Here is a 22,945-nt window from a genome sequence, read left to right as displayed (position 1 = left end):
ATGGCTGGAGCAGAACACTAATTAGGAAGATTTAAACATGGATTGAAATGAAGTGTTCTATGTAGGGGTTCAGGCACTGCAGTCTGGCTACACTATGTTCAAAGACAGTAACGGTTTTTAAACTGCTGGTATCCCTAAAGATCCACCAATTTCGCCGATTGCTTGAAGCAATCGCCGTTATCATGCGTTTGAGGGACAACTATATGGATACATATAAGGTATCAAATAACGATCCTTGTCAGAATCATTTTACAGCGAACTACAGGAGCAAAATATCTGCTGAATAGGAAACTCCTAATGGGCGTTATCATAACTATCATACTATGAGCTCAAGAGTTCTCGAAATGGGCGATACTATTTCTCTTTAACCTTTTCATACTGTTGGAACATATCCCCAAACTAGGCAATGTGCAAGAGGCTGAAATCAAAATTCACCAAATAGGGGTTCAATTAGTACAAAATATTGATGCCATCTATCCACATTGTGCGTTTTTCAATACCAGGTATCTGTAGATGTCAACTGAAGATTTTATAAACTGGTAAATATTCCAAATAGTTCGCATCTAAACATTATAACCACATAAATAAATCTCCAGTTTCTACTTTTGTGTCTCACATCTTCATGAATCATTAGTGAGCTTTTTGAAGTCTAATGCTAATGTTTCACGCCATACGCTTCGAGATACGACTTAAGCACTTAACATAACTAATTAACCTCAAATTTAAATAAAGTTGTACCGTGCAATATCTTGAACCCTTCCTACATATAATCAGTGAAATATCTTTCTTCATCTTTTAAAGCTAGGCCAAAAAAATTCCCCACTGATATTTTGCCAGTTGGGTTAGAATAACAGAAATGAAGGCTCTGTAGAGTGTTCAATTTTGATATATCTTTTAATAAGCAAAATGTAAGCTGTATCCAATTACTTACTGTTTCGGGAATAAGCAGTAAGTAGCTGACTGGATTTGATTAAGGAATAAGTAACCAAATATGTATAAAAAATTGTTGAATCTTTAATAAGGAATAAGAAGTAAGTAACCAACTTCATTTCTATTTAAGGACAACATGACACCAGTGTCTTTACAAAGTCATCAGTTAATGAACAAATGTTAGGTTAAACAGCAAGTGGAAAATATCAATAACAACGCACAGTTGATCATGTGCATTGATTTTATGACACCAGTGACTGTCTAAACGACATGTATGGTCTTTAGATTAAAGAGCTGAACTAAATACGCACTAAAGTGAGTCAAAAGATGTCAAAGTAATAAAGTCAGTGAAAAATAATCAAACAAATTAGACAATAACCCTGTTTGTAGTTTCATATTACTTTAAGATGCTTCTAACCTACTTCACACAACAAATGACTCATATCCTGCAGTGGAATATATAAATAAATACAAGCTGTGACTTAAAACATACATTGTCGACTCATTCTTCCCAGACTATATTCTAAGGCTCTTTAATAAATAATCTGATATTATTTATTTGTTCTTTCTTGCTTGTTGCCGTGTCGAATTCTTTTTCTTGTTGAGTGGTTTGGAGTTATTTCCTATCTAGTAATATTTGCGTTTCTCCCTTACATTTGAAAACAAAGATAATCAATACTTAATATTTTTTCAAAAATTTCTTGCGTCAAAAACTGAAAGGCAAAACCTGTATACAGTTTAATAATTGCAACTTGTACAAAACCTATATTGAGTGGTTAAACTTGCATCATGTGATGCTGAAACACTGGGCCGATATCATTTGCACTTGGTCCTTGGTCACTGAAACGTTACCATGATGGCTGAGTCTACGTCGATAGAACATAAGGTGCTTCAGACATTTGTATGTCAGTATGGTCAGTAAACATATTTCGTGTGTCGAATGGGAAGGGAGAGTGGCTATGTTGCAGTTTGGAAAGTTTTGCATTGAGAACAACATTTCGGGCAGACCTCCAGATTGCGCAAACTGCAAACTAATAGAACTGAGACTCAGGATGCCGTTGAGGATGGCGACTACTATGGGTGCTACGTCTACATGTCTTGAATCACTATTAATGCTCATCGCAATGGGCATAATAATCGATAAGATGAAAACTGGCAAAACAGTGATTAACCACAATATGCTTAGGATGAAGTTAAAATGTACCTGCAATTAGACAAAATATGCAAGGAATGAGAAACATTAAAAGACAATCAATACACCGTTCACTTCCAGAAGTCGTTGAATTCAGTTTAATTGTTTCCTCTTAATAACCATGTATATCATATTAGAGTAAATACTAAAACATGGAATAATATAAGCAATATACAAACAAAAACTCAAATAAAATAATCCACAGAAGCTGGACAACAGATAATGAAAAATTATAAAGCATTCTATAAGACAGTACCACACTTGTAATAATATCTGTCTTATTTTGAACGCTTCGTACACAAATTTAGGTAGGAAACATAAGGGTTTCTTATTACAAGAATTTGAAAACTGAATACAATTGCACACGTTTGGCTTGTTGTAGAAGTTCTTTTTCATTAACTTTATTCATTTGCACAGAAGCTAATTATACAGGAAACAGAACTAAGATGATATTCTTCAATGTCATGACTATCACATGCTATACGATATATCTAACTTCTATCCATTGTATTGTCTGCATAATTCTACGTTTGAATTCTCATATCATGAAAAGGCACTCGGTTTTTTTTAAAGCTGATATACGGACGGTTTTACATGAATTTGAAATAATCCTAAGTCAAAGTTCATTTTTTGTAAGCTAAAACAGAGACAATTTATAAAACTTGAAATAAACATGGTGCAATTTTCTGGATCGGGAAACATGGACACTTGCCTATTTGCAGTACTCAGTATAATATTGATATAACTCTTCATTCTAAACCAATATTCAGCTAACCTAACTAATCGTAAGTACTTCCATGGTGTTCTTAGCAATCGTTAATATTAAAAGCTAATTGAACATTAAACTGTAGTAATTGTGACAAAGTACAACGTAATAAGTACATCAAGCTACTTTTGTAACGAATGACCTCATTACAATAGCATCATGTTATATTCCTTACGATTTCAAATGAAAGTTTGGCCTGAATGAGATCTTGTTTTTAAATTAGCTTTCCATTCATCATTTCAAACTTTTGAACTGTTCTGCAGACATATTTAAAATCATACCAGCTCTTAAAATAAATGAAATAAAATGTATTCATGATCTTGCTTTTGATCTAACATTGTACACAGGAAAATAAAACAGCATGTCATTGAATCTAAACTTTTAGCAGTTATTGTAACTTATGATGCTGATAGCAAAACACCAGATATTTTAACCCGGCATAATGTGATTTGTCTTTTTTATTTATGCAGAAGAGATTGCTCAAGGGATTAAAATCTTGTTTCTGTAAAAAAAAGACGATTCTTTCCATAATGGAACGAGATGAGTATAGTAGCAAGCTCATTCTCTGACAATATTTGTGTAGCCGATAAAAAGTATACCTTAGCAAAATAATCATGGCCAGAATTGTTGCCACACTCAAGAAACCATTTATCGGGGACATATATAATTTTCGAAATTGTCCAAAGTACAGCGACGTGTGCTGAAACTTGGTGTGCTGCATAGACAACATTATCATGCCTTCGTGCTCTTCTAAAGTCTAATCTCGTGCATCCGATACAAATCGTTATAATAGAAACGTCGGATACAACTGGTTGTCAGCCAATGAGTGACTTTTAAGAAACTGTTTCTATTTTTGGGATGTCATGAAACACTTTCATAAATAAATTGAAGTCGGACAGATTAGACTAGATGGTATAATACTGTAAGAACCGGAGATAAAATTTTTGAATAGTGCACAGGCATTGTCCACTCTATAATATTCTAGTCTACGATATGAATATAAAATAACATAGTGTACAATTTACCTAACGGGCAACTATACCATTTGGCAAAACCTACTTACACATTTTCTCTCTGGGACAAAAATGATTGACGCTGTGGATCAAAGGCCGAGGTGTAGAATCGTTGATTTCTTTCTACGGACATTATGTCATGTAATTAGTATCCTATATGAAATTTTGTGTAACTGTTAATATCTATATATTCAGGTATTATTAGAAACATATATATTGCGGAGAGACTTAATATTGCGACTCCTTGTGCAGACATTTGGACATCTATTGGCCGGCGAAATCTAAATTCATCATGCTTTCATAGCTATAGAAGCGAATACATTTTGCGTAACTATTCGCTGAGAGAGAGAGAGAGAGAGAGAGAGAGAGAGAGAGAGAGATGGAAGGAGGGAGAAAGAGAGAGTTTCCTACGATGTCTAAATACTTACAAGAATAGCACGCAGGTTCTGGTAATTGCATTTCGATGCAATCCAGAAGATGACGAAAACTAATGCAGGCAAGATGGGCTGAAATTAAAGATTGGCAAAGTTTAAGATTGACTGGGCTTCTCGTTGATATTGTGAGATGCAACTCACCTTTCCGTACAATCCCTAACGTATATATGTAAACAGTTTCAATATACATACACGCATACATTCATTTGATTCATTAATTAACTCATACATTTAAATGTATACATACCCCCTAATATATATATATATATATATATATATATATATATATATATATATATATATATATATATATATATATATATATATATATATATATACATACATACAATGAATTGCAAAAAATTAAAATCTGTTGTGAATGTATTTATCGTGGTCGTGGAGGTTTTTCCTTCATAATTTTGACACGCTTCTAACTAGCAAACAATATATTTAGTACAGTATGAGTTTGAGGTCAGTTTTGTTTTACACTTCAACTAGGATTTCGTTGGAATGATGATAATAATAATAATAATAATAATAATAATAATAATAATAATAGGTAAATGTTGATGTTTTTGACCATGAAATTTTGATGGCAAGTTCTTACTGCTAGGTGAATCATCATCAGAAGAAAATGCGACGTTGCTCCACAAATGATGATGCCAAAGACCAGATTAGCAACTTGAATTATATGATGTGCTGCGATCACATTCTGTAGGATGGGATTTACTTCCATTTCCGCCCCTAATAAAGGAAGGAAAATATTTTGTTTGAGAGAAAAGAGATGAAGTTATTAATTCTTTAACTATATCACGTCATATCTTAATAGTATTGATCATTGTTGTCACATCCATGGTCAGGACAGAAACTACTTTGGAATCGATAGGCATTACATTTACTATATCAAGAAAGCGACTCGAATGATACACGTCAAGATAATAAAATGTTTACATAAGCGTTTCGAAAACACGCAATGTACATGGCTGTGCGTGTTGATTGTTGCGAGAGGGGATTTATTCGAAAATAAGATGGCACTTCAGCACAAATAATCGAAAAGCCACGTAGTGTACGTGACCTCCTTGAATATGTGGAAATGGTTTCCACTGCAGTATGATGACAAGAGTACCGAGAGCCTCAAATTACATTTCCAGCCCATGTTTAATAGTCTTTTGTGTAGGCACCAAACACCATACAATTAATGTGCATAAAAGCATAAGTTCGTATTAGACTTCCTATAACCATCAACAATGACCTTTAGACCCTACATCTATAGGTTTATTTAAGACATCAGTCCAATTCATCTGCTTCTTTGGTCTTGAAATCTATTATACAAGCACGCTGTTTTACAAATCTCTTTATTCTTTCAGGAATAACAACCTTGACCTTTCACCTTTTCTCGCAAAGCTAATATCTCTTTTTCGTGCTATACGTGCAAGCCCTTAACATATTTTAGACAAGCTACATTCCTGAAAAAGACTATTATGCATAATGCCTTATCTTTTGTAAGAATAGTGTCCTTACACCTTCAGTTTTGATCTGGATAAAATAGGTTTCTTTCTTATGATGTAAGTAATCTACTATTTATCAAAGTATAGGTTGAAACGGATTCTCTGTCTTGAATTGGCCGATATACCAATTGCATTGAATGATCTTGTATGCTAACAGCTTTGATGTATCACAATCATATAATATAGAATGTCTTCGAATGAATTCAAGATACTCCTAAAACAGTGTTTTAGTCCAAACACTTTAGAGTAAGAAATACTATCTTTGATCATGGTATATTGCCCATTACTGAAAACCATTTTCGACCAATGTGACCTTGATCACAGCGGAATCAGTACGGGCTAGAGCTCTATTATGTGAATTTGATATAAAAGGTGAAAAGAACAATCTTCAAATTGTGTTGTGAGCTGGAATACGTGAAAGAGAAATAAGTGAAGACTAAATACGTCGACTATATTCACAGCAACATATATAACGCACATATTCCGAATTTCAGATATGAAGGTTACATAACATTACTTACTCAAAACCTGTCTATTTTGTAAGCAATTTACTCACCTTACCGATCATAAAAATCAAACAGGTGAGTAACTGCGAATAATAGCAAAACAACGGTAACATTATATTTAATTTAGAATGTTTTTGAAAGAAATTCCATGATGAAGGAAGGAATGTATTGGGTAAAAAGAAAATTAGGTTCGCTGATATTTTCAGATTCGTGGGGTATACCATAGAACAATGTAGTGTACACTATGCAATCCATGACACATTGTATCGTAGCTCGGGTTGCAATGCATATTTAATCAATATTTTAGGTGGCAAGTAGCCTGTTTTAATTTTTAACCTTCTTAGCTTTTTAGAATGAAAATATAATCATCTGTTGCATATACTGTGTTTTTTTTATACCTTTATACTTGTTCAAGACATATAATTTATTTAATAGGTTGACAGTATTTGCAGGTGATTCCGTATGACTTATTCAAGACATATAATTTATTTAATAGGTTGACAGTATTTGCAGGTGATTCCGTATGACTTATTCAAGACATAATTTATTTAACAGGTTGACAGTATTTGCAGGTGATTCCGTATGACTTATTCAAGACATATAATTTATTTAATAGGTTGACAGTATTTGCAGGTGATTCCATTTGACTTGTTCAAGACATATAATTTATGTAATAGGTTGACAGTATTAGGAGAAGATTCCTTGTGACTTGTTCAAGACATATAATTTATTTATTAGGTTGACATTGTTTGGAGGTGATTCCTTTGTTATTGTCTAGCATGTTGTGTAGTGAGTAAACAAAACCAATTATCTTACATGTCATTACGTCTATCGTAGGCCTCAACATCTTCAAAAATATGCAGTCGGTTACTGTAGGAAGTGAGTATACTGACACACCGTTAGTTCTGGTAATGATATTTTAATTTATTAGCTAGACAGTTATGGGATATTGAAGAACTTAAATAATACAGTGAGGCTCATGTGACTCGTATATCTCATGCATCAGTTTAGATGGAACTGCTTTAAGAGCAATTAAAAAAAAACATGAATACTTTGTCATTCAATGCTAATATACATCGTCCTTATTGTCTTCGCTATATTGAATATATTTTACAGGGCAATTTGGAAACTTGATACAAAATATAAAAGTTACATTCGGTTACTGGAATTCAACTGGTTTACAAAATAATGGGTGCAAACCAATGTTCTAATCGTCAAAAAGTTAAAACAAATTAATTGAGTTCCTTAAATGTTATTCATGTTGCTCACACAAAATTGAACACTTAAAGAGGAGGACAAGAACAAATACCAGTAACATATGAATCTTGTCTTCACCCAGTTTTTGTTACGCCATTCTTCCCCACATGTCACAGTTTAGAAACTGGCTATTTTCGAACAACTGAAAGCATTCATGCTCAAAAACACTGTTAAACATGCATTATTTTTCCTCCATTTCTGATGAAGAAACAATGTTTTCTGAAGTTTCGTAAATGTTACAAGAATACTCGTCTCACTTCCATTTCTCAGATTTTCCTATTCAAATATTTAATCTTCAAAACCTTCTTTAGTCTTATCAAATACATCTTATTTATCATACAGTAACACATGTTCATCCTGCAAATATTTTGCACCCAATCCCTACCATAGCGTCTTCCTCTCAGTCTACCAAAATGTAAACTACTTGACTATCTACAATAACCTATCAGATTCGAGCAAACCCCGAGTAAAGTTTGATAAGTAATCTTTCGAATAAAATCGATTTGTATTTGTGTGCCGTTGTCATTAAATATATTGGTATTTGGTGTAACAGATATATCCTTAATGATGTAATCGAATAGTTTGATCGATGCATGTATAAGGACCTTCATAGATGGGTGGCCAAAGCGGCCAAATAATGTTGAGCTCCCTAGTGGGCTCTTGGCGGACACCAACCATGTCCTGATCTGTTGTGAAATAGAGAAGACACTTGCCGATAAACATCTTAAATATTTCTCATTGCTGTCACTAGTGTGGATGAAAATGTCCACACTTTGCAAAACGTGTCTGCCTCAAATCAATTGAAAGATGGGAAATGTGACAACTCTAATGGGGCAGCTTAAGACCATAGGTAGCAATTAGGATGCGATGCTTACAGTCACGATAGTTTAATTTACCCACAATACTGTGTTTCAGTTTGTGTGTGTGTTTGCGTGCGTGTTCATGTGTGTGTTTTCCTTTTAGCAATTTTTGTATTGGCACAGTTATCATATTGGTTTAATAAATTTCATCTAATAAAGATCTACTTGTATTGTTTAATAGCCTTTATATGCTATACTATTACTATTATAGTATAATCCGAATAATACGAGTGTACCTACAAATAGGTGTATACGGAAAATAAGCGTACATGTGTAAATAGGCTGATACGGAAAATAAGCATATACAAGCGTTTCAGTAGTTATCTTTGAATGAACTGTGAACTTTCTATTAATTTCTACTAATTTCAGAAATATGAAATGTGATGTTTGTGCAAAATGAAATATTACCTGCGTAACAAGTTCTCTTCTAATGATTTTCTGTTACATATTATCAGCTTAGTGCAACAATTTATCTAGGGTAATGATTGTGACAGTTATATCTCTCTATATCTAAATGGTCATAATGTTAAAACAATGGCTTAAATCTGACTAATAAGAGTGCATATATAAATCCTCTCAGGTCTTTTTAATAAGTGTACTTACTGAAATCCTGTTAGATATCTTTAATAAGTGTACTTATTGAAATCCTGTTAGATCGCTTTAATAAGTGTACTTAATGAAATCTTGTTAGATATCTTTAAGAAGTGTATTTATTAAAATCCTGTTAGAACTCTGTAATAGGTGAGCTTATTGAAATCCTGTTAGATCTCTTTAACAAGCGTACTTATAGGAATTCACAAATAGTTCTTGGCATCCGTCCGTCTACGAGAGACGATGGCATAGCTCCAAAGTACGCTTTTGCTTATCCTTCTTTTTAGCTCTCTTTTCAGCTTGCTTTATTCTTCTCTTTTCCTCTGCGTTTTGAACTCCCTGCCTGACAGCTAGACGCCAGCTGGAACGGTTGTTTGCACAGCTCTCCCAGTCGTTGACATTGATGTTTGCTGTCTTCATATCCTTCTTGCAAACATCTTTGTAGCGCAGATGTGGTCGTCCAGTTGGTCGTGCACCTTCTACTAACTCCCCATATAACAGGTCCTTGGGAATGCGACCTGGGTCCATTCTCTTGACATGGCCGAGCCAGCGAAGGCGCCTCTCGCTGAGTATGGAGAACATGCTGTTCATGTTGGCGCGTTCTAGAACCTCTGTGTTGGGTACTTTGTCCTGCCACTGGATGTGCAGAATGCGCCGCAGACATCTCAGGTGGAAGCTGTTGAGTTTCCTCTCGTGTCTTGCATAGGTGGTCCATGTTTCGCTGCTGTAGAGAAGTGAGCTGAGCACGCACGCTTGGTAGACACGCAGTTTGGTCTTCTCTGTGAGGTTGGGGTTGTTCCAGACCCTCTGGTTAAGTCTGGCCATCACTGCTGCTGCCTTGGCAATCCTGCCGCCCACCTCATAATCAATGGAGAGTGAGCTGGAGATGTTAGACCCGAGGTATGTGAAGTTCTCGACAACTTCCAAATTGTACCCATCGATGGAGACAGAGGGAGGGGAGTCTGTGTCCTGTGCCATGACATTTGTTTTCTTCAAACTGATGGTCAGTCCAAATTCCTTACATGCATGGGAGAGGCAGCATACCAGCTGCTGAAGTCCATCTTCCGTGTGTGATGTCAAGGCTGCATCGTCGGCAAAGAGCAATTCACGGATGAGTACCTCTGTGACTTTAGTCTTAGCACGGAGACGGGCGATGTTGAACAGCTTGCCGTCAGCCCTGGTATGGATGTACACTCCCTCGCTGCAGTCCTTGAATGCGTACTGGAGAAGCATGGAGAAGAAGATGGCAAAGAGCGTCGGTGCAAGGACACAGCCTTGTTTGACTCCGCTAACGACTGGGAATGCTTCAGATGTTGCGCCATTGAAGCACACTGTGCTGTGCATGTTCTCGTGGAACGACATAATGACAGCAAGCAGACGTGGGGGGCAGCCGATCTTCTGCAGAAGTCTGAAGAGTCCACTCCGACTAACCATGTCAAACGCCTTCGTCAGGTCTATGAAGGCAACGTAGAGGGGCATCCGCTGCTCGCGACACTTCTCCTGCAGCTGACGTAGTGAGAAGATCATGTCTACAGTTGACCTGCCGGCTCGAAATCCACACTGGGATTCTGGGTAGACGCGGGAGGCTAGGATCTGCAAGCGTGCCAAGGCAACACGGGCGAAGGCCTTTCCGACGATGCTGAGGAGGGAGATGCCCCGATAGTTGTTGCAGTCGCTACGGTCTCCTTTGTTTTTGTACAAAGTGACGATGTTGGCATCACGCATGTCCTGTGGGATGTATCCCTGTTCCCAGCAAAGGCAGAGGAGTGTGTGTAGGGGCTGGAGCAGTGCTGGTTTTCCGCTCTTGATGACTTCAGGCGGAATGCCGTCGCTTCCGGGAGCCTTCCCACAGGCAAGGCAATCGATGGCTTTTCCGAGCTCTTCCAGGGTGGGCTGTGTGTCTAGCTCCTCCATGACAGGCAGGTCTGGAATGGCGTCCAGGGCAGTTCCAGTGACATTGTTTTGGGTTGCATATAGCTCGAGATAGTGCTCAACCCATCGCTGCAGTTGTTTCCCCTGGTCTGTGATGACTTTGCCCGTCTTGGACTTGAGGGGGGCGGTCTTGTAGCTGGGGGGGGGGCCTGTCGCTTGTTTGATACCCTCATACATTCCTCTTGTATCCCCGGTGTCAGCAGCTGTCTGTATACTGTTGCAAAGGTTCAGCCAGTAGGTGTTGGCACAGCGGCGGGCGGTCTTCTGGGCGTTATTCCTTGCAATCCTGAGGGCTTGTAGTGTTCTGGGGCTAGGTGCAGCCTTGTATGCCAGGAGGGCTTTCCTCTTTGCCTCAGTCACGGGCTCCATCTCCTCCCAGTTTGCCTCATACCAGTCGACATTCTTTCGCTCCCTCTTCCCGTAAGCTGTGATGGCTGAATTGTACACAGAGTCACGGATGTGGGACCACTTGGAATCAATGGTGTCATCAGGTGTCACTTTGGTGAGGGCTTCCTTCAGTTTGTTGATGAACTGCTGTGTTTTCTCTGGGTTGCTTGCACAGCAGGTGTTGATGAATGGGTGACCCTTCTTCTTGGCGTGGTGCAGCTTCTTGGGTAATATTCGCACCTTGCTGGCCACGAGGGAATGGTCCGTGTCACAATCGGCACTGTGGTAGCTGCGGGTAAGAAGGACACTGGCCAGTTCTGCACGCCTGGTGATGACGAGGTCAAGCTGGTGCCAGTGGCGTGAACGTGGGTGTCTCCACGACACCTGGTGGATCTCCTTGCATTTGAAGAAAGTGTTTGTCACACATAGGCTGTGGGAGCAGCACATCTCCAGCAGTCGCTGACCATTCTCGTTGATCTTGCCCCTTCCGTAAAAGCCGAGACAGGTGGACCAGGCCTCATGGTCAGCTCCCACTCTAGCATTGAAGTCTCCTAGTAAGTAAAGGCTTTCATTGTTGAGGATACTGGATATTGCCTGATCCAGAGCCTCATAAAACTTGTCTTTCTCCTCGTAGGTGGAGTAGAGGGTTGGAGCGTACACACTGAAGATGTTGACCGGGCCTAAGGATGTTGACAGCCGGAGGGCAAGGATTCTCTCAGTACCTGATGATGGAGGTTCAATGAAGGCGATTAGCGTGTTCTTGACGGCAAAGCCTATACCATGCTGCCTAGGTTCATCCAAGGGCTTCCCCTGCCAAAAGAATGTGTAATTGGCTTCCCTGATGGTGCCGCTGTCAGCCAGTCGGGTCTCCTGGAGGCAGGCAATGTCGATGTTCAGTCGGGAGAGTTCTCTGTCAATGATGGCAGTCTTCCGTGCATCGTCGATCTGCTGTAGGTCAGTGGTCAATCCAGGACACATGGTCCTGATGTTCCAGGTTGCAAAACGAAGAGTTGGAGTCTTTTTATTTCTTCTTTTAGTCTTTCCTGGTGCAGAGTTTTGTGGCCCACTTGTCGAGATGGTTCTCTAAGCTCCACGCACCCAGTGAAGCAGGCAGGCCATGGCGGGCAGCACCTTACTGACTGGGGGCTGCCCAGCTTGAGGCGGGCGGTAGCTGTCCAGTGAGACCTGATGATCTCTCCCACCGTCAGAAGTAACCCCTGGCGCCAAGCTCTACGCCAATCGAGCTTTGACTTAGAACCGGTAAACTGCTACTTCTCGTGTTGTGCCGACGCCGTACGACGACGCTGGAGTGTCCTCTCCAGTGGAGCTATGAAGCCTGGGCAGGGTGGTATGGAGAATCAGCTGTTGCCCATGCAGCAGATCCCCCCTCTCCACGCAGCTGGTGTGCCCAAGGGAACGACGAATGCCGATACAGCTTGGCACCAACGGCGTCGCAGGAGTTGCCGGAATGACGTTGAAGTCAATGTCATACCGCCTTAGGGACTCCATCTCCGGATTTTCTGTCGGGGTTTACTCCCTTAGCCTTTCCCATGAGTGGGTATAGCCACAAGGCAGCAGAGGTTTGGAATCGGAGTTTTCCTTCTCCTAGATGAGCTACCATCCAAGGTTTACGAGTCCCATCTACCCGAAGCAACTGGTTTTAAGGCGCCAGTGGGCCGCCTTCACCCCTTCTCCTGTTAGTAGAAAACATGGTCTGCCGGGCTTCAAATCTAAGCCACTCGCGAAGGCCAGGAGCTGTATTTTAGTTGACAGAGGCAGTAAGAGACGCAGGCCGTATGGGGCATTTTGGAGGATTGGGGCGCTTGTCTCCCACTCCCACCCTGGGCAATGTCAACCTTAGACCACAAAGCATGACTAATTATTAATTAGTACATGCTGTTAAAATAGTGCGTAATATCGCTACTAATTTCAATAAAGCATTTGTGAGTATACACGAATACCCTAGTCAACCGTAAAACATAGCTCGAAGGCGAACATATAGAGACTAGAATGGAGGACTGATACTGAAGCAATGTGAGCAAAAGGAACTTCTGAATAGATATCCCACATACTACGTAGCTTTGTCTGTGGAAAATGGATGTCATTTTCCACTGACTGCGAGTGAGAGCTAAGACCTATGCCACCACGTAGATGAGGGAAATACTACTGGAATATATCCTAATTATTAGGATGTGCCAGTATGCAAAGTTTCAAATGTTACAGGTCAAAACAGAGCTTGATTGTTCAAAATGTAATAAAGTTAAAAACACAGAACATGTGACAAACGAACCTGAAGTTTGAAATTTAAGCCACTGTACATTATTTTATCTTTGCTCTTTTACTTTTGTTGAGAACTGTCTACTTCTCAACTTTAATAATTTAAATATATTAAAGGAATAACGAACGAGCTGCTTAAAATATAAAAGTCGCTCAAATACAGTATACATATTTCTTAAACATGCGTTTCTCTTTCTCAGATGCACTCAGGTACAAACTTTTATGAGAGTAGGTAAAATAAGGCTCAATATATTGACCTCTAACGAGAAAGTGACAGATGTAAAAAAAATCACTGAAGCGTACAAATTGGGACATTATAATCTACTTTTGATGCATATGTGTTACTCGTTTTAAGGTGCACCCTTATGCTAATTTTCGTTAGTGACGGTGAAATATGGTCATATATAGTGGGTGCTCGTAAGGAACGGATCTCAAAGTATAAATGTCACTCAGGCATTGGGTTACATTGATCTAATTTTGTTATGAATTGTGTTATATTTGCATATTAGTTGTCATATATGCACATTAAAAAGTTTACAATATATATATGGTGTAATATTAAACAGGTAGCCGAGAATGCAATAGTTACCCAATCTTGGACATTAGTTTTGAAATTGTTTATTTGCACTTCCAGTGATGCATCGCACTGGTATAAGACTTGATAATTATGATGCTTTTAGGTGGAACACGGGTCAGGATATGGAGCGGATAGATAAAAATGGATAAGTAATTCAATTATAAAAGGTTGATCATAATAACCTAGTTTTATTATGATTAAGTTAGTTTTATTGAGTTGTATCGATATGCTGACTTTCGTATGTGTTGACGACAGAGGGTACAGGACATTCAGTGGCTTGATTCAGCAGACAAGTATTTTCCTTTAGAGTCCCTACGTCTGCTTTTAGGTACTGAACATCTCTGTTTTTTAAAATCCAAATCCAAATCAATCATGCGTTAATTAAAGGTACCTTCCTAGCTAAATGTACAGTAAAATACTTTATATTACGCTGATTCGTTTTTCTCCAATTGGATGCCACTCAGCGTTTTCTGCAACAATCGAGCATAGTTATGAGCTACGTTGACTATTTTGGAGAAATTTGGACCACTGACTGCACTGAAAATAAATTTTACAAATCAAATTTAGACTCACCCAAGAAAGCAAGTTATGAGCATAAACTTCCATTTGCTAAGAACATTACCAATATATGGTGTTAATCAGTGCCGTCTTAACAATATTGTAGACTCTGGGTTAAGCAATGCACTAGGCCTATATCCATTAACAATATGGGCAGCATGATGCCCCTAGAAGCGTGAGGCCCTGAGCAACTGCCCAGTGTGCCCATGCCTTAAGACGGCACTGGTGTTAGTGTAACTACGTGCATGTTGTAACAGACAATGATCGGTATGAACTATTAAGGAACAAATACATAAACATAAGGAGCATATCGTATAAATTAATGTTCGGACTGTTATTATTGGGCATACTTTGGTAGCTATATAATCTGGGTCTTTGATAAATGTTTATATCATTTGCATATTAAATCTTACTTTTTAGTTTTATTTTTCATTTTGAAGTGTTGAGTGATTGAGATTAGATATTGCGTCTGCGTATGTAAGCATACATATATTAAAAAAAACTTTTCTATGAACGATTAATAATGATCAAGAGTAGAAGACATGAAAAACCTAAATTGAAATTGATACATATTTTTGATAACATTTATGTAGAAAACAAACTAAAAATCTTTTATATCAAATTGTTGCGCATATTTGTTTCAAGCGGTAAAATGTTACAAACAATATCAAGGGTGGATAAAAGTCCGTTCGAGTCTATTATCTTCAAAAACAGCAAGATTGTTTTGATCATGTGCTTTGACATATTATGCAACCAAACTCTTACTAGCAAAACAGAAAACGTTATAAGAACCAAGTTAAACCCAGCCTTTACTTCCTCTCATAAAAATGCGTGTCCCTGTTTGTAGTAGGTATTTACAAATCTTTGAACCATATAGACAGAGACATGTCTATTTGCTTAAGAGAAGCATTTAACTTTGATTTCTTTCAGATAAGTTCGTATAAAAGACGAAAGTTTGGACATTATATCGCACTTACAAATTATAAATTTCAAGCACTCGTGCAGTGAAATCGATGTTATTCTTGACAATTTGAATTTCTGAAAAATGTTGGCCAGCTTTAATCTTTGCATCTTCTTCCATTTTCAAATTTGTAGCATTTTTTGTCTGTTTTCTACGTGTACGAATAGAAACTATATTGAGAAACACCGCATAATGCTCATTTTTAACGTGTAAATATAGCCCTCGAGAGACTGTATCACGCTAAACATCCTTGGCAAAATGTATCATACTTACGTAGGAGGTGATACTGGATGCTCATGTTGGTTTATATTTGAATTCAGCTGCTCCAATGAACCAATTAGAAATGTGGATCTGTAAAAATGCAGAATTATGCCTATTATTCTGAAAAATTAATTATTGTTGTTTTGAAACGGAATAACATTGATAAATACGATTCAGTTTAATCAATAATGTATCTCACTACTACATCAGTTTGCAAAGGAACAGACGACATACATTGACTTTTTAGGCAGACATATGGCCTATGAAGTTACGTTAATTTAAAAACTCGTCTCCAGCCATGTTTTATTTACATCCATGTAATAACCTGACCATGCAATTTTGCAGGCGAGAGTGGAACACTGAATTCGTCTCCTCAATCACCTGATTTTGCATTATTGCTACAATGATGAAGTTGAATGATATAGGTTAATGTTGTTTTATAATATTGTAACATTACCACATTAATACTCATGAAACCCATGTCGTACATGCTGATTATGTTTTACTACTTTGGTAATATCAAAACTACTACTTTGGTAATATAAAAACTACTACATCGGTATTATCAAAACCCTTGTAGTAATATTACCCTATTTCTAAGTTAATGTTTTAGTACCATTTTATAATCTCTAAAACCATTAGTAGCTGCTGTTACTGTAGGAACTGTTACTTCAAGTCCAAAGTTTACTGCTATGCCATAATATTACTTGCTAATATAGCATCTCTACATTGTTAATCTCAAACTCCATATGTAATAATGCTTTATTTTCAAGACTAAATACAAGAAAATAAGAATTTTGTTTTTCACTTTCTTAAATGACACTAAGACCCTGACCTCCACCATCCCATATCTCCCACCTATAAATCATGCCACAACAGATTATTAAAACTTAGTATTAACAATACATACTAAAATGAAGTTCTAGACAATTGTTATGTATACTTTGAGATTATGTCAGGGAATAAATATACACGCTTCCAGCAGATTCCGTCAACACTGCTACTTGAGTGCTTAGATTCAAAACTGCCTTTACTAACGAATCTTATCAATAATTTCTCTCATCTGGGGAATTCACACCATTTATCGAAACTGCCACTGTAAAGCCTCTTTTGAAGAAATCGACATTTGATCCGTATGATTTAAAGAACAAACTTCCTGTTTCCGTCCTCTCGTTCATTTGAAAAACTCTTAGAAAAAATTGTTCTATACCAGCTTGTACCTCACCTGAATTCAAAGATAAGAAAAGATTACAGTCCACATACTGCTTGTTTTGTCTTCATGTTTTGACACAATGGACCATGTGATATTCCTTCATCGTCTCCAGCATTCTGTATGGTATTCATGATACTTCCTGAAGTCCTGTATAGTCAACTGGACAAAATTATTGTTCGTAAATGGAAAACCTTCCAGTCCAGTTGATCTATGTTTTAATCTTCCACAAGGCTCTCGTCTCTGCCCTTTTCTCTTCATTCTACAGACTCAACCGCTATCAAGTGTCACAGCTTGACTTTCGGTGTCTCACCTTAGGTACACTGATGACACACGAATATACAAATCCAGCTGCCCCACTGAAGTTGAGGCTACCAACTAAAGCATAGCGAGGTACAATTCCACTGAATCAAACTGAAGCCATCATGTTCACCATGCAAGGACGTTCTTGTTCACATCCCTTACCTCAAACAATAAGTATCAACAATACCAACATTAAAATTCGCATAGTGTGTACGAAACCTAGGTGTCACTCTCGACAATATTTTCTCCTTACACCAACATGTAATGAACATATGCAATGCTGCATATCTGTGGTGATATGTATCAGATCCATTCACAATTTTCTTTTAGTTGGTGCCACTAAAATAATTATGTTCCTTAGTACTTTAAAGATGGACACTTCTATATGGTTCGTCGCTCTATCTGTTACAGAAACTTCATCAAGTTACAATCAAAGCTCTACGAATCATCCTTAGAGAATAAAGAACTGAGCGCAACTCCCACCTGCTCTGTAACATTTACCGGTTATCCATTTGATCAAGAATCACACTACATTTAATTGAATGACTCCAGTCCAACATACCTATCTGAGCTTATCCGCGTGAGCACCTCATCCAGAAACTGAAGCTCCTCTTCTAACACTTCCATTCTCATTGTCCCTACTGTTAAAGCAAAAGGCTTATGGATAACATTCTTCTGTGTACCAGAGCTCGGATACGTGGAATGAATTGTTCATAGATCATGGACACACAGACACTGATCTCATTCAAGAGGGCTCTTAAAACTCATTTATTTTGTCTACACTAACAGATTTGAAGACTTAATAACGTTTACGTCCGTAATTATTGTCAGCATGTTCTTTTTTAATTTTATGGTGTATTTTTGTAATCGTTTCGTTGTTTATGTTTTTATGTGTCATCTAATGCTATAAAGCACTTAGAGCTTCTAAAGATCAGATGCTGTACTAAGTCCACATTATTGTTGGAATTACATGAATAAATTATTGAGAGCTGTTGCATCATCTACTATAGCTGTCATTATGGACATATAGTCTGATGATAAAAAGAACAGTTAAGTGGATAAGTTTGTCATGTGCATTAAATTGTGTACACAATCTACGTTTTAAGGCCTTAAATGGATGCTAGAAATGACAACTACATCAACTGATAGTCATTTCTGTGTTGTTATGATGTGAGTAGGTGAACAAACTATTGGCACAATAAAACTTTACAAATCTACACATGCTAGACCAACAAAACTCACTATTCCACATGATCTTTGACTTCACCATCTTGGTCAAATACTGTATAATAAATAAATTTAATCAGACTAGGCTATTTTCATTTCACGTAAAATAATGTAATTGGTACAGCTGTAATTGCTTATGCTGAAATAAAGTATGAGAGATAGTACAATTAATTAAAAATAGAATGGATAAAATCCTTAAAATACATGGCATTTAAGGTTTAGCAAATTTTTGTTGATATAACCTTTAAAATACAATATACCGTATATATTCGCTTAAAAGACTAGTCCAACTGTAAACTGTACAGACCCAGATCCGCCATCACAGAAGTATTCGTTAAAGATGTTTCTAAAGGTGTATGACTCTCGGTTCATAACTGTTTTCCACAGAGGTGCTCAATTCATAGTCTGTTTTACTGGCCAGTTCAGTATTACATGGCAATAAACTTGACGATTTACTTCAAGCCGCATTTAATACTTATATTATTTAATAAATCATCAGTTTACTTTAACTGCTAGATAGTAGCAATTATAATACATGAACCACTTCTAAAATAGCTAATCTGTGATTGAATTTTCTCCAGACATGATATTATCATCAAAAAATTCTACAATAGAGAATAATTGGCATTCCATTTAATACCCAACAGGTGCTGGAATTTAGTTCCATACGCCCACACATCAGTGCTCAGACAGGTTTGTTTTGTAATTTTAGTCAAACAAAATATTACCCTCCCCCGTGTATTACCATGTCGGACAAAATCATAGCTCTGCCATTCTCTGTAACTGCTATCCACAGCTGTCAACTGGGATCTGTGTACACAGGGGACTTATAAATGATCTACTTATTAGAAAGGATGTAGACAGTAATTTGCTTGTATTTCTGAGCTACAGAAATATGAATACAGTGTATAGTCAAAAGCTTTGAGTATGTATGTATGTATGCATACTCGTATGTATGTATGCATGTATGTATGTATGTATGTATGTATGTATGTATGTATGTATGTATGTGTGTGTGTACGTGCGTGCGTGCGTGCATACATGCATGCATGTTTCAAAGCAACATATAAAATTCATTCCTCGAAATGTGAAGTATGATATAATGATGTTTGCTGGGACATGGCTTAAACATAGTGTACTAAGTAATGAAATAGCAGAGAGAATCTTAGCTATTTCATTGTAATACATTTTAATTGAAATGTTTCTCCGCCCTAATTAAAAGATCGCTTTTTTGAAATTTTAAATGTAACTAATTTGTAAAGATACGGGAATGGTTCTGGTCTTGGCTAGTGATATGTAATGTATACAATACTAAATTAAAGATAATACCACACAAATGGCACCGCGTATGTACACATAGTGAGACAAATATGCAAGAGGTTACTCATTAGAAACAAATGGGTATTATCTTGACTAGAGAGTCCTCATAGTAGACACATATTCAATATATTTCTGATAAAAGAAAAGCGTACACACCTCTTAGATGTTTCAATGTCTTTAGTTTTTTCAGCCATATTGCTACGATGTCTGCAGTGTGAAAGATTTATAGTGATGTCTAACAGTGAGACAACATGCCGCTGACATGTAGCATGATGTCCCACCCAGTCACATTATCCTGGCCCCAAGTCAGTCAGTCCTAACACTAACTTCTTAATGCTGAGAGCCAAGAGTTACAGCTGTTTGTACCATTTTTATACGCCTTTGATATAACTCAGCCGGGGTTTTAACCAGCAACCTCCTGCATGAGTCAGACTCTCTAAACACTTAGGCCACCAGAGTTGTGAACCGCAGTTTCAGTTTGTTGAACCTGGGACTTATAATGACTTGTTGGACATAAGGATTAACATACAGATGTATCAATCTGTTCAAAGCATGACAGAAACAGTCTTCCTTAGAAGATATTGAGCTTCAATACAAAGTTCCGAGTGGGTGACAGTGACACTGATTTTCCTGTTTTAGTTTTTAGTTTTGTTTGCATTCAACATACAGACTTTTCCATTTAGCATACATTCCATAAATTCTATATTACTCATATACAAATGAAAGCTATGTACACATTTAATTAAATTTATGGTCAGGTATGTTATCATTTTTGAGATACCAAGAATGACATAATAAAGACTAGGTCTACAGCAGTTATTAAATTCCTTAACTGGTTACTCATAATACATTAACAAAACAATACACGGTAAGATTGTAAGATTTATATTCAAAACTTTATATGGATCACATATTAAACCACTTATTTAAACATAGCTATTTCTTGTTATATATTTTCATACAGTTTTACAAAATAAATACATTTTGATAGAGAGAAAGATGTAATCTGTGATATTTTGCACACCTGACAGAACACAATGCTATACGTATTGTTCTCTGTACTTTCTGTCATCAGCACTGTTTGTGGGAAAAGATTGATGCCTAAAAACCTGAGCCAGTCAAAAGTACTATAAACTATAATCATTGATTAGTTGTTGTTGTTGTTGTTGTAGGGTTTAATGCTATTTTAAGCACAAGATAGGCTATACATAGCGGCCAGTATAAATATTGGAGGACGGACCCAGGAAAACCCCGGAAAGAATAACTGACCCACGAGAAACTAATGGAAAGCGTTCTCACTTGCACACACTGGCCGAACCCGAGACTCGAACCGACGCAGACGAAGGTGAGATGGCAGTGATTCTTAACGGTGAACTATTTAGACCACTCGTACACGTAGGCCCCGCATTGATTAGTAAGATATAGATCTGTGCTGTGTAAGTGTACACGACGGAAGCAGACTGATGCAGGAAAGGTCATGCAGTTAACAAGGGTTTTGAAAAAGAAATTGCCACAACATCATAGCTTTGAGGGCTCCACTTGACTTACTTTTTATAAACTGGAAGTTCAGTAAACATCAAAAAGAGAGAGGAAAGTGAGAGGGTTTTGAAAACAAATAACTGTTACATCATCATAGCTTTCAGTGCTGCACTTTATTTTTTATAAACTGATGGCTTAGTATATACATCAATAACATAGAGAAACGAGAGAGGGTTTTGAAAAATTATTTGTTGTGTAGTCATAGCTTAGAGTGCTACACTTTCCTCATTTTGTATATACTTGAGGCTCAGTAAAAATTAAGGGTTTCAAACATAGGCCACCATGAGGACCGCATGAGGGCATTTTTAACGGCCCGAGGGCCGCATCGCCTTTGTTATGTCTCATGACAACTTGTGACACCAATCATTTTGCGGGCTACATAATACGTCTTGGCGGACCACATGAGGGATATCACAAAATCAGTGTATCTACTGTGGCTAAAATGCATCAGTTTACATAACTGGATTTTGTATGGATAATTGTTTAAAGCAAATGTAACTTCTATGACGTTATCTATCTATTTTTGTATAAATACATTTTTTGTTCATTTTAAAACTTTTCAGACTGAAATGGAGTTAAACACTGACTTAAAAGTCTTAGGTTTTGCGTTTTGATTTGTAACTTTTGATAACGAGGATGGGATCAGTTAGTGTTGTTTTTAAAATCATTTTTCCAGTCTGATTTTAGAACTGCTTTGTGTGAACCAATATGCATTTCTATATAACCCTAACAACAAACGTGGCTGGTAGCCAATATCAAAATGGCATCTTTCCCGTTCTACTACTTATATGTCTTTATGTTCATACATTACCTTAGTATTGAAGATTGGTGAATGTAAGCACGATATAAAACAATGTCGCATCAAAACAAATCCGAACTTTGTGAATGAAACTAAATATATATCCACATACCTTTATCTCCTGATCTCGGCAATTAGCTTCGTTTAAACGCGCAAGTAACTGTGCTGTCTGAGTAAAGCTGTCTATTTACAACGGATTGAGCCGGAAGAGGCACAGTAAGAGTATTGCAACAACAACTACACACAATCCCCACAACAAAACAGGCCGATGTTCTCTTTTGTTCTTTTGTTGTGAATTTTAACTTTAATTTCACCTTCGTTAATATTTAGATTTATTTTTGTGCTTCTGTTCCTAGACGCACTATTCTGCCTTTACTGTACCTCAAATCCCTAATTAGGCCCTTTAAACTTTCCGTATAGAGATAAAGCTGGCTCCTATATTTTGTACCTGAAGAGAGGATTATGTGTCGAGAGACAAATATATGTGCCTATTGGCATTTGGGAAGCCATATCTCGTTCTATCTTTGAAGCGCAGAA

The 22,945-nt window shown here is 37.4% G+C and overlaps 1 protein-coding gene across 7 annotated transcripts; it reads right to left on the bottom strand.

Moving 5' to 3' along the window:
- Positions 1-868: 868 nt before the first annotated feature.
- LOC149801078 (uncharacterized) lies at positions 869-22,645 on the bottom strand. Of its 7 annotated transcripts, none has more exons than XM_089955111.1 (6): positions 20,227-20,483; positions 16,023-16,100; positions 14,660-14,767; positions 4,943-5,079; positions 4,330-4,407; positions 869-2,134 (listed from the first exon to the last, which is right to left on the bottom strand). In XM_089955111.1, exons 1-4 carry the CDS (start codon positions 20,262-20,264, stop codon positions 5,010-5,012), a joined length of 294 nt encoding a protein of 97 aa, XP_089811237.1. In that variant the 5' UTR covers positions 20,265-20,483; the 3' UTR covers positions 869-2,134; positions 4,330-4,407; positions 4,943-5,009. The 7 variants fall into 7 exon arrangements, with proteins under 7 accessions (XP_089811237.1, XP_089811235.1, XP_089811236.1 ...); XM_089955109.1 differs by lacking the exon at positions 20,227-20,483 and adding an exon at positions 22,521-22,645 and having other exon boundaries at positions 997-2,134; XM_089955110.1 differs by lacking the exon at positions 20,227-20,483 and adding an exon at positions 22,421-22,436 and having other exon boundaries at positions 997-2,134.
- Positions 22,646-22,945: the final 300 nt, after the last annotated feature.

The sequence above is a fragment of the Sinohyriopsis cumingii genome, chromosome 4, assembly GCF_028554795.1.
Source record: "Sinohyriopsis cumingii isolate HCF-2022 chromosome 4, ASM2855479v2, whole genome shotgun sequence".
In the NCBI taxonomy this organism is placed as follows: domain Eukaryota; kingdom Metazoa; phylum Mollusca; class Bivalvia; order Unionida; family Unionidae; genus Sinohyriopsis; species Sinohyriopsis cumingii.
Note: the sequence above shows the minus strand (reverse complement) of the source record. Positions and strands in the feature narration are given on the sequence as shown.

Excerpts from the sequence above, each read along its gene's own strand:
- LOC149801078 (XM_089955105.1), bottom strand. The coding sequence starts at position 16,047 with ATGAGCATCCAGTATCACCTCCTAC. Across the intron at positions 5,080-16,022 it reads CATCCAGTATCACCTCCTAC|GGGCGGAAATGGAAGTAAAT; the intron begins GTAAGTATGATA and ends TTCCTTTATTAG. Across the intron at positions 2,135-4,329 it reads AGAACCTGCGTGCTATTCTT|GTACATTTTAACTTCATCCT; the intron begins GTAAGTATTTAG and ends GTCTAATTGCAG.